Here is a 12,459-nt window from a genome sequence, read left to right on the forward strand (position 1 = left end):
TTCCCTGCCTCAGAGGGCGGTGGAGGCTGGTTCTCTGAATGCTTTCAAGAGAGAGTTAGATAGTAGATAGAGCTCTTAGGGATAGCGGAGTTAAGGGATATGGAGAGAAGGCAGGAACAGGGTACTGATTGTGGATGATCAGCCATGATCACATTGAATGGCGGTGCTGACTCGAAAGGCCGAATGACCTACTCCTGCACCTATTGTCTATTATCTATAGGAAAATTGTTGTTAAGCTAGAAAGAGTGCAGAGAAGATTTACGAGATTGCTGCTAGGACTTGAGGGCCTGAGCTATAGGGAGAGGTTGGGCAGACTAACACTTTCTTTCTTGTAGCGCAAGAGGCTGAAGATTGATCTTATAGTGGTGTATAAGGTCATGAGGGAAATAGATGAGGTGAATGCACAGTGTCTTTTAGAGGAACCAAAAGAACACAAATGGGGCTACATCAAGGGCACAACAACCTGTGACTGTGGCACACAGACCCAGACAATACAACACCTACTGCAATGCCCATTGCTGGATAATCCATGTACTACTGCAGACCTTGCACTTAACACTCCAATTGCGCAAAGATGTGTACAGTAAGGCAAGGCAAGGCAAGTTTATTTGTATAGCACCTTTCAACAACAAGGTAATTCAAAGTGCTTTACATAAAACATTATAAGCATTGGAAAGAAACACATATGAAATGACATTTAGATGTAAAACGATTATTAGATTATTCAGATAAAATAATTACAAAATTAAAAGCAATCAAATAAAATATTTAAAATAGAATAAAACCAGGAATAGAAGTTACAGTGCAATATAGGTAATTAATAAATTGTATTGTTTACTGAAAGGCAGCGGCAAACAGAAAAGTTTTCAGTCTAGATTTAAAAGAGCTGAGAGTTGCAGCAGACCTGCAGTTTTCTGGGAGTTTGTTCCAGATATGTGGTGCATAAAAACTAAATGCTGCCTCTCCATGTTTAGTTCTGACTCTGGGGACACAGAGCAGACCTGTCCCAGACGATCTGAGAGGTCTGGGTGGTTCGTAGCTAAGCAGAAGATCAGAAATGTATTTTGGCCCTAAACCATTCAGTGCTTTGTAAACCAACAGTAGTATTTTGAAATCAATTTTGAAATCAATTCTTTGAAAGACAGGAAGCCAGTGTAAAGACCTCAGAACTGGAGTAATGTGATCTACTTTTTGTAGAGCCACTATATAGCATAAGGACACGAAAGAAGAAGTGAACTTTATTGTGCCCATTTGTTAGACAAATGAGAGAGTGGTTTTCTAAATAACAGGGAAGATAAGATTAAAGATAACTCTGGGGTAAGACACAGATGAATGGCTACAGAGACATTGACCAATGATGAATTATTATAACAAGGAGAATCCAGATGTAACCATTGTTTTGTGATAATATAAAAATGCAATGAGTTCTGTCATATGGTCATAATGAATAGGACTAGAATTTGGCCCAACGGGTCTACTCTGCCATTCAATCATGGCTGATCTATCTCTCCCTCCTAACCCCAATCTCCTGCCTTCTCCCCATAACCTCTGACACCTGTGAATCTTTCAAACACTTTGGGTTCTCTCAGAGTATTATCCAGTGCGTACTGTTAAGGTCTTGAATAAACTGACTTGTTCGAGAAACTCACTGTTCTACGAAATGTTTTATTTTGTGTCTGTTCCTATCTGAGGCATCATTAAGAGGGCAACTGAGCTCCACGTGAAAGTTAGGCTCAGGGTACAGGTTCAATACAAAATTCCTTCCAACAATTGGCACTCTTGGGCAGGCATAATGTTGACTCTCTGCAAAGGTAACACTCTGACTAATCCAGTCGCTGAATAAAATAGAAATTGCAATATATTGCTCTAGATGCAATGGATCTCTTTGTAGACTCTTCCAAAATAATTGTGATTATGAACTACATCAGCATTGGAACCCTTCCTTTCTGGCATTCCTTGCATCTAAAGTGGATCGTTTTTGGTTATTCCTAAAGATGCAATAAAGTCTCAGGTAACTGCAAGTTCTTCTTGAAATCCCCTGAAGCAACTTTAATAATTCAGTGAAATACTACAAAGAAACGTTGACCACTGATGAATTATTTTTTAAATGTGAAATGTCCATCTGTGCGCCATTAGACAAATCTAGATTGTCCACTGGAATGGAGGATGACTGAATTAGAATGGCTAATTAACACTGATCTTTAATACCCTGGTGTGAGCAGACAATGACATTTCCTTAAATGGGCAATTAAATGTTATTTAGAGGCCAGAGAGTAAAAGCTATTCTATTTCAGAATGGGGAAAGGGAACATAATGTGGCCCTTGTGGCTAAAGGGATCAGGGGGTATGGAGAGAAAGCAGGTACAGGATACTGAGTTGGATGATCAGCCATGATCATATTGAATGGCGGTGCATGCTTGAAGGGCCGAATGGCCTACTCCTACACCTATTTTCTATGTTTCTATAAAGTTCATGGTTCAAGGATGCCTTAAAAATGTCCAATACCATTTGTACCTTGCAAGGTAATCATTCAGTCAACAGAATGTTCGCCTAAAGCAGACCAAAGCCAGTTACATATGGGAATTGTGTGTTTCACTTGTACTCTGAATCTAGCTTTCACGTGAGGCCCAGTCACTCTCTTAAATGCGGCTCAGATCGGGACCGCACACAAAAAAAAACTTGTGGAACAGTGGTGAGTTTCTCAAACAAGTTGATTTATTCAAGATCTTAACAGTATATATTGGGAAACCTTCTGAGAGAACCCACACTGTTTGACTAATTTACAACACCCATAGCCTTTTTATATCACGTGATACAATGGCTACACGTGGATTTTACATTTTTTAAATAATTCATCAGTGGCCAATGTTTCTTTGCAGTTTTTCATCCTTGTTTTATTTTTCCCAGGGTTATCTTTAAGTCTTTGTTTCCTGTTATTTCAAAAATTATTCTCCCATTAGTCTGACAAATGGGTGCAATACCCTTATTTTCAATTTTATTGCCCTCAGACTGGTTCACAACCTCCGATGTTTATCTTTATTCCAGCTAGCTGTGCCTTGCAATCTAAACACTTCCAAAATCTATTAATTGTCTCACCTAACATGATCTTTATACTTTAAAGTATGCTCTAAGGATAACTACATTACACACTTGCTCAATTTTCTTATTATATCCAGAATTTTCACTTTCAAGTGCATTAACACTGGACCTACAATGCTGAGAACTGTATTCTGCACTCTGTATCTTCCCCTGTGCTTTACCTATTGTAGGTAGACACAAAATGCTGGAGTAACTCAGCAGGACAGGCAGCATCTCTGGATGGATGGAATGGGTTACGCTTCGGGTTGAGACCCTTCTTCCGACTCTGCAGTTCCTTCCTTCACTTTATCTATTGTACTTGAGTATGATGTTATTTTATTTATGTATAGCATTATCTGATCAGATTGGATAGCATGCAAGTCATTGATTTTCACTGGTTGGAACATTGGACGCGGCTACAGAAATAGGATAGAGAGAGGTCAATAAACATTCACCATTTGCAACTGGATCTGAAGTGAGTGAATTGATGAGCCATTTCAGTGTCAACCACATTGATGGTCACCTAAAGGCCAGACCAGTCAAGGACAGTGGAATATTACAGGGTGTTAATGAAACAAGTGGGTTTTACAACAATCCAGTAGATTCCATCATTGTTATTAATCTGAATTAATACACCACAGCTATGGTGGGCCGTGTTGTAAGCCTTGAGATTGTTCAAGTACTGCATCACCACGTTATAACAGGAATTGCACTCCAGCAGTGACGTGCATGGAGATAGTGAGAAGCTCAGATCATTGTCATTCATGCATAGGACTTTACAGTGATTACGAACAGAATGTAAGACTCTAATTCTATTTGTCAGAGGATAACTAGTAAACCAGAGAAAGATTAGCATCTTCAAGAAAAGAGTACACAAAAGAACCAACACTAATCGCTGAGATTATATTTTTAAATGGCACAAGAGGTGCTGAGCCAGCAGAGGGCACTCATTTGACCTTTGGATAATCGTTCATGGTATGTTAGCAAAGTCACTGACAGTCACTCAGCCTGCTCTCATGCACAGCCTGTTCAGAGAACACTATTGATGCAATCGTGCTGTTGCCAGCATAATCTATGACAAAATACATTTAGTCAACAATTCCAGAAAAAACGAGTTACAAATCCCTGCATTTTTTTTTAATGACTTTTTAAAAATGTGCATGAACTGTAGTGAACTTGTTTTAATTATTCAGATTCGGGGGCATTTGCACTGAGAATCTATCTATTCTTGCATGTGTTCCAATTGTAGCATTTCAAAAATGGTCAAGGATTTTTTGTTCCATTAACAGCATCTGTGAAGAGGTAAAAAGTTATAAGTTTGTGGAAGATATTGCTTGTAAAAGTAAAGGGCCTGTCCCACTGTAACACAATACACAATACAATTTATTTGTCACTTGAACCTCATAGAGGCTCAAGTGAAATGTTGTTTCTGCAGTCATACACACAAGAAAAGAGCTAATGCAAGAGCTAATGCAAGAGCTCTCCCGAGTTTCCCCTGATTGGAACTTGGAGAATTACGGTAATGGCCGCTCGTAGGTACTCGGGGCTCTCGTGGACATTTTTCAACCAGTGAATAATCTTCACGAGCTTACCGCGTTTCCCGAGTACCTGCCGTTAGCGTTACGAGCTGCTAAGAGACATCCCGAGCTCCAATGTACCCGCTACGTACATTCTACGTGCTTACCACGAGTTTGATTTTTTTTTAAACTTAGGAGAGCTCTTGGTTAAACTCGTACAGTGGGACAGGCCCTTTAGAGAGCAAGTATGTTTCCGTTTCCCTGGTGCCTGGAGGTTTGTAGCACAGATGACATTCATGTCATGAGCATTGGGAGATGCATAGTTGTGGGAATGTTTTTTCAGGCGGTTGGAGCATTGGACGAGGCCACAGAAATAGGAGAGGGTGAGGTTAAAGGGTCAATTGAACACAAGGCTAAGGATTTTATGACTGAGACTTTGGTGCATAGGAATGGCACAGTGGTGTGGCAGGCAGAGCCGTTACTTCACAGCACCAGAGACCCAGGTTCGGTCCTGATCTTAAGTGCTGTCTGGGTGTGGAGTTTGCTTCCTCTCCCTGTGACCGCATGGGTTTCCCACGAGTGCGGTTTCCGCTCACATCCCAAAGATGTGCAGATTGGTAGGTTGATTGGCTCTGTAAATTGTCCCAGTGTGTAGCATATTGGGGGAGAGGGGGAGAGGGGATTGTAAGAATGTGGGGACATTTTTTTCAAATGACATTCATGTAGGATTAGTGTAAAGGGTAGTTAATGGCCACACAGACTCAGTGGGCCGAATAGCCTATTTCTGTGATATATCTCTAAATAAATAAATAAACGGGATTAGTGTAGGATTAGTGTAAATTGATGATCGGCATGGATCATTTCTGGAAGGGGTAACATGAAAATATAACTAGGAGAGCACTTGATCATTGAATATAACCTAGGTGAACTTCTTATTGCAGGAGGTTATGAGAAGTCATACAGCACATAAATAGGCCATTCAGTCCAACACAACCATGCCGACCAAGATTCCCCACCTAAGCGGATCTGTTTTGCCCACGTTTGACCCATATCACTCCAAACCTTTCCTATCCAGGTACCTGTTCAAATGTATTTTAAATGTTGTCATTGAGCCTACTTCAACTACTGTCAGCTCGTTCTATATACCTACCAGCCACTTAATGAAAAAGTTGACCCTCAGGTTCCTATTGAATCTTTCCCCTCACCTTTTCTTCCCCTCAGAAGGTCCATTGAAACTATGACCTTTAACTACACCAGCAATGGTTTGTCGTGATCTGCAATCTCTATGTTACTTCATGTGTGGTGACAGCTCTTGTTACAACAATAGTCAAGAGTGTTTAATATGTAAGGACAACAGAACAATGACAATCTTTCATTCAGCAGATTAACAGGCCTGTAAACACCACACACAAATAATATATAATAAAAATTCAATTGAAGATTTGTGTAGATATTTTACAATAATCATGATATTCTTTTTATTATGTTATCATGATATTTAGTGAGCATCAAAAATGTAAATACAAAAAAACTAATGTTGAAATTGTGAACTATTGTAATCATTGTTTTTGTGTTGAGGCCTACTTAAGAGACATGGAAGCCTTCCTGAACAGTACAGTGCGGGTTGATGGTGTTATTAAATTGTTTTAATCCTGCAATTTTATAAGAATCTGGTTAGGATTATGCACAGCCAAGTAAAGGTTGGTCTGCATCATGTTCTGTACAGACATTGTGGGCCGAAGGGCCTGCTCCTGTGCTGCACTGTTCTATGTGGTTCTATGTTTATCCCACGCCTACTATGTCAGTGATTGTTTTGCACCTCGAAGCGACCTGCAGAAGGCAAGGAATGACACTGCTAAATAGTGCATTTAATTTCTAACGCTCCCATCTCACCCCCTCCCCTCTTGCCCTGAAAATAATTTAGAACACCAAAGTTATTTTTCTTTCAAAACCCGCCCTCGCTTAAACACCCCCCTCCTCTGCAGACTTTCCACGGGCCCTTGAATGATGAAGCGGATAGATGAAGATACTCTTTTGAATGCCAAATCCCCTTTCGGGGCCGGGCAGTTCCCGTGCACAAAGTGCGGGAACGATTGGGACTTCCCCATTTTTTTCCACACAGCTTCCTAAATTCACTCCATCATCAGGGGAAATAAAGGAAGAATTTTTAAAAATTGTTATTCCCTAGCTCTCTCTCCCCCCCCCCCAAAGAAATAACCCAGTGGATATTTTGGGTATTGATAAGGCATTAGTGCGCACCCAGTCCTGGTGTTTATAGTGGAAACTGAACTTTAATGCCTGGGTCTGACGACCTGAAAGCTCGCCTATCCTTTCCCTCCACAGATACTGCCTGGCCGGCTGAGATCCTTCAGCACTTTATGTTCAACTGGAGATTCCCACTGTCTCCTGCCTTTTATCTTTAATACCTGGATGGCTTTGCCCCTTTGTGGAATATTCCCGCTGATCGCTGCGCTCAAATACTCCCCTCCGCTCCAGTGCGGGTATTTTCCAAGCTTTCCCCACTCTGTACACTTTGTCCTCTTTTGCTGTTCTCCGGAATTTCCCAGCAAAAAGCACAGAGCTTTCGCATGACATGTGGACTGGAGGCGGAGACAAGAAGCCCCGCCCAGAATATTAAAAAAATCCCCGAAATGCGATGTTTTAAATCTGTTGCTTTGCAGCGCAGCGTCTCAGACGTGACGGAGTTGGTTGCTGGTTGTGCTTTTGGAGATACTCTGCATTTTTTGCATTTTGTTTTTTGGGCTTTTTTCCCCTCCCCTTCAAACGCAGGGAGAATTTTCCCTTCAGTGCTTTAAAGCAATGGCAGATCCCGTTCTATTTAACAATTGCATGGATGGTTTGGGTCAACAATTCAAAGGGAAGGGAAAGCTGGAGCCTGCGTGCGGATCGGCGCAACCCGGAGTCAGCAAACTGGGCGGACTGTTGGAGGATCGCTGCGACAGCGGCATCGGCTCGATGAACGAGAGGGACGAGGAGGTGTTGCGGGAAATCAGGGAGCTCAGCCTGGCCGACAAGCCCGAGCCAGCCCAGTCCTGGAAAGACTTCACCTCGGAGGATGGAGACACGTAAGTCTTTTGTAAAGCATTGCTTTAAGTAGTTTACAACTGCTCGTTTAAATAAAAACGGAATCTAAAATGTATTTTACGCCCCCCTTAAAAAATAAATTGCATGAGTAAAAATACATCTAAAGCTGGCTGGAAAAAAACACGTAATACAACAGCTCAGCACTTTAGCGGGTAGCTGAAAGTTTCTAAACTCCTACGAGTAAAACAAAAGACGCTAGAGTTTAAAACAAGTTGCAAAAAATATCCTTAATTGATTGCGTTTATATTAAATTGTTTGAGCAAACTTGTGTGTTTGCAGGGGGGAGGGGGGGGGGGGGTGGGGGGGGTGAGGGGATCTGATGAAGAAATGGTTGAGAACACCATGTTCTGTCTGTAGAGGCGCGCTGGGCGTAGTAGTTCCTGTATCAGCTTGGAAAGTCCCTGGCATTGGGCCAGCGTCTGGCGCACTGATAAATATTTAACAGCGTGGAAAGTACCCAAAACCCCGAGCTTGCGCAACCCTGGAGAGTTCCGTCTTTGTCTAGAGTTCCGGCGCAACCACCACCCTTCGCTGTGGCCGCTGCAGCAGGTTTTAACGTGGCATATGCCTCTCTTTCAGGTTCCTACACTTGGCCATTATCCATTCTGCCAAAGACGTCGTTCTCCAAATCCTTAACAACACACAGGATGGGGACGAGTATCTTCACCGTCAGAATAACCTGAAGCAGGTAAATATTTTTGCTGGGTTTTCTTTTCACGTCCTAGTTTATGGTAGAGGAGCAGAATTAGGCCATTCGGCTCATCAAGCCTATTCTGCCATTCAATAATGGCTGATCTCTCTCTCCTAACCCTCCTAATGTAATCTGGAAAAAAAAAGTGCTGTGGTAACTCAGCAGGTCAAATATGGTCAGTGGAGAACATGGATAGGCGATGTTTCTGATCGCTAATCCATGATTCTGGTGTTTTGCAGTATTATTACCTCAAGTTTTATGCTCAGCACTGTCACTATTGTTTCAAATGTAATACTTCAGAGACTAAATAATTGTAAAGTGAAACTGATGAGTAGCTGAGGGGGTGGTTTCCTGAGATGGGAAAGTCCCACTTGTGTCAACAAATGACAAATGGAACTGGAATAACTAGCCTGCATTTCAGTTGTGCTGTGTCCCACTGCTTTCCTTTCTGTATTCTCACGTGAATGGTTCACCTTTTGTTCTCCCCAGAGTGCCATGCATCTGGCAGTGATCACACAACAGACTGACGTGCTGCAGGCTTTGGTTTGGGCAGGAGGAGACCTGGGATCAAGGGATGTGAGTGGAAATTCGCCTCTGCACATCGCTTCCGAGATGAATCTGTTTGCGTGCATCGACGTTATCAACTCGTTCTGCACAAGGCCAGACATACGAAACCTCGTGGATAGCAAAAATTATAATGGTACAGATATCTATCATTTGCACATATCCAATTCAATGCTAATTTCACATTTATTTATCTTTAACGTAAATTGTCAGAATATAATGTTAGATTTTTTAAATGAATCCTGTACATCTACTATTTCATAATGCTCTGGTTTTGACAATAATATGAAAATTATAATATTACTGGCTGAAAGATTAGTGAGATTTAACATCTTTGATGGTGAAAATTGTTTGCAACATCTTGAGATGTTTCCACTTTTCCTATTTCAGGTCTTACATGTTTGCATTTGGCAGTGAAAAACAGGCTTCCTGATATGATGAAATGCTTAATTCAACTAGGAGCTAATATTAATGTTCAGGTAAATTAATTTTTTCATTTTCCAATTGATAGTTGTCAATAATTAATATATTGACTGTGTTTCACGGATTTCACTTGCACGGCAATTATTAACCGCAAGGTGTGCTTCTTCTCCACAGGAACCATCCAGTGGTAGGACGGCACTTCATCTTGCAGTGGAGGAGCAGGATGCTGAAATGGTGTCCTTGTTGGTGCGTTGTGGGGCAGATCCCAATGTGCTGATGTACAATGACAGCGCTCCGTATCACCTTACTCTTGGAAGGAGTAACCTGAGAATCCAGGAGGAACTTATTAACGTGACAGACCCGTCCATACGCATTTTGTACGAAGATAATCAGATGTGGGATTCTGAATCTTCTGACTGGGAGGTGAGTGAGCTGGAAGAAAGTTATCTAACCATGAAATGTTTGAAGACCAAGCTTTAGTATGCTTTTATGTGCACAAAATTAGTATAATGGAGATATGCGGAACTACAGGTGCTGGAACCTTAAGCAATAGGGCGCCACATTGGTGCAACTGGTAGAGCTGCTGTCTCGCAGCACCAGAGATCCGGGTTCAATCCTGACCTGGTGCTGTCCATGTGGAGTTTGCATGTTCTCCCTGCGACCACATGGATTTCCTCTGAGTGCTCTGGTTTCATCCCAAATACGTGAGCAGTTTGTCAGTTAAATTGGCCCCTAAATTACCCGTTTGTGTGTAGGGAGTAGATGAGAAAGTAGAACATAGAACTAGTGTGACCAGATGATCAATGGTCAGTATGGACAAGCTGAGTCAAAGGACCTGTTTCCATGCTGTATCTCTAAACTAAATTAAAATACAAAAGTTCATGTTCTAAAGCCATCTCTAGATTTATTTGATTATGTGAGGTAAAATATGAACATTTGCCACCAAAATTATTGCTAATGTATAATTCATTACTTTCTAGGTTTCTTTCACCTACGACGACTGTGTCATTGGAGGACAACTGCTTGGGTATTGAAGATGATCCCTCTGCATCTGAACTTTTGTCTACTTCAATTCTGGGTTGGAGATGTGCATTGAAGCTTGGTTACCCAATCATGTAATTTGATGAGAATCATCAATGACTGACACTAATATTTCCAAATCATGCCGTTGGGTGCCTTACAGAATTTTTACTGTAATGAAATATCTATCCCGAAGCAGAGAATGTGTTGTTGTAAGTTATAGTCGTTAAATGAAATTCTGCTGTTCAAAGGGATACATTGAATGCACTGTCGCAGACAGAAATATGTGAATCATTCTACACCGAGATATTGTGCATATTTGTAATGTATAAAATCTGTAAATATGTGAATTATTGTAAATATTGTACATTTTTTACTTGTGAAAATATTTGATACAAGCCTTGGTTATTTATTTTTTGTCAAATAAAGAATATGAACATTTTAAAGTTGTTCCTTGCTGTTGAAATAAGTTTAGGTAACATTTTTTCTGACTCACAAACATTAACCTTTGAATTTTCACTTCCATAGTGTGTCTGGGGCACTGCATCTCTTAAGATATCTCTCTGGTGTTCCGATGACAGCAGTGTAGTTGTGTGTTCTTGTGACAAATAGACAAAAATAATTGAACAACAAAGGGTCAATATAAACCAACATGACTTTTTACAAGGATGTTGCCAGGACTTGAGGGCCTGAGCCATAGGGAAAAGTTCGGCAGGCTGGGACTTTATTCCTTGGAGCACAGGAGGCATAGAGGTGTATAAAATTGTGAGGGGAATAAATCGAGTGAATACAGTGCTTTTACTCAGAGTAGGGGAATCAAAAACCAGAGAACTTTAAGGTGAAGGGACCAAGATTTAATGGAACCTGAAGCGCAACTTTTTCACGCAGAAGATTTGGATTTATGGAACAAGCTGGTAGTTGAGGCATGTACTATTACAACATTTAAAAGACACTTTGACTGGTACATAGATAAGAAAGGTTTAGAGGGTATATGGGTCAAACGTGTGCAAATGGGACTCTTAGGGCATCTTGGTCCTCATGGATGAGTTGGGCTGATGGATTGTTTCCATGCTGTATGACTGCTGCTTATGCATGGGTGAAATCATATGCACACAGTTGATCATTACACAAAAACATTCCACGAAATATAATCGTGCAAGGTAGCTGATACTCCACCTCTTGTGAAAGGACTCCACTAAGTTCACTGTGTTTGCAAGACTGAGATAGAGGTACCGTTTAGCATCACACATGGAAGGGCAAATGACAGGGTTATCTGCAAAACTGCAAAGGGATTGAGACAACAGTGGCACTGACCTCTCGTTAGGGAGCCTGTGTTGGTTCCATGTCATGTAAAACTAAGTGACCAATAAAACGTTCTCAGAATTGAGTTTAAGGTAAAGTGTTTAGGATAGGAGCAGTACAATAGCACAGCTGGGAGAGCTGCTGCCTTGAAATGCCAGAGACATGGGTTCGATCCTGATGCTGCTACTGTGCCGTGTGGGCAGGTCTTCCTTGTGACCACGTGGGTTTCCTCCGAGTGCTCCGCTTTCCTCCCACATCCCAAAAATGTGCAGGTTCGTAGGTTAATTGCACTCTGCAAATTGCCCTTAGTGTGTACGGAGTGAAAGCAAAAATCGATGATCAGAGTGGACTTGGTGGCCCAAAGTGCCTGTTTCCATGCTGTACCTTTCAATCTATCAAAAATCTTCTGTAATTCATGTACAAGGACACCCAGGTCCCTCTGAACACAACACCTTTCAAACTCTCACCATTCAAAAAACAAAATCTCCTCTTAAGCAATTAACATTTTTACACATCTGCAACATTCCTATCCATTTCATGAACCTGACTATCTCCCTGAAGCCTCTCTGCATCCTCCTCCCAGCCTGCAATGCCGGTGCTATACAGCTCTATAATTCCAAAAATGCTCAATTCTGTTGAATAATTTATTGCATGGTACTCTGTCAGAGGCCGTCTAAACAACCAAATAACCCACATTTATTCTGCTAGTTATAGTCTCAAAATTCTTTTCACAGATTTTTCAAACATAATTTCCTTTTC

At 41.3% G+C, this 12,459-nt stretch overlaps 1 protein-coding gene across 1 annotated transcript; it reads left to right on the plus strand.

Moving 5' to 3' along the window:
- The first annotated feature begins 7,263 nt into the window (after positions 1–7,263).
- On the plus strand, positions 7,264–10,844 carry nfkbia (NFKB inhibitor alpha). The gene is made up of 6 exons (XM_033027151.1): positions 7,264–7,681; positions 8,280–8,388; positions 8,881–9,091; positions 9,346–9,434; positions 9,553–9,801; positions 10,359–10,844. Exons 1-6 carry the CDS (start codon positions 7,416–7,418, stop codon positions 10,410–10,412), a joined length of 978 nt encoding a protein of 325 aa, XP_032883042.1. The 5' UTR covers positions 7,264–7,415; the 3' UTR covers positions 10,413–10,844.
- The last annotated feature ends 1,615 nt before the right edge of the window (positions 10,845–12,459 follow it).

This window comes from Amblyraja radiata, chromosome 9, assembly GCF_010909765.2.
Source record: "Amblyraja radiata isolate CabotCenter1 chromosome 9, sAmbRad1.1.pri, whole genome shotgun sequence".
In the NCBI taxonomy this organism is placed as follows: domain Eukaryota; kingdom Metazoa; phylum Chordata; class Chondrichthyes; order Rajiformes; family Rajidae; genus Amblyraja; species Amblyraja radiata.

What these genes read in the sequence shown, in the direction of transcription:
- nfkbia (XM_033027151.1), top strand. Translation starts at nt 7,416, where the DNA reads ATGGCAGATCCCGTTCTATTTAACAATTGCATGGATGGTTTGGGTCAA. An exon ending in ACCTCGGAGGATGGAGACAC is followed by an intron (nt 7,682 to 8,279) that starts GTAAGTCTTTTG and finishes CCTCTCTTTCAG; the next exon opens with GTTCCTACACTTGGCCATTA. An exon ending in CTGAATCTTCTGACTGGGAG is followed by an intron (nt 9,802 to 10,358) that starts GTGAGTGAGCTG and finishes ATTACTTTCTAG; the next exon opens with GTTTCTTTCACCTACGACGA.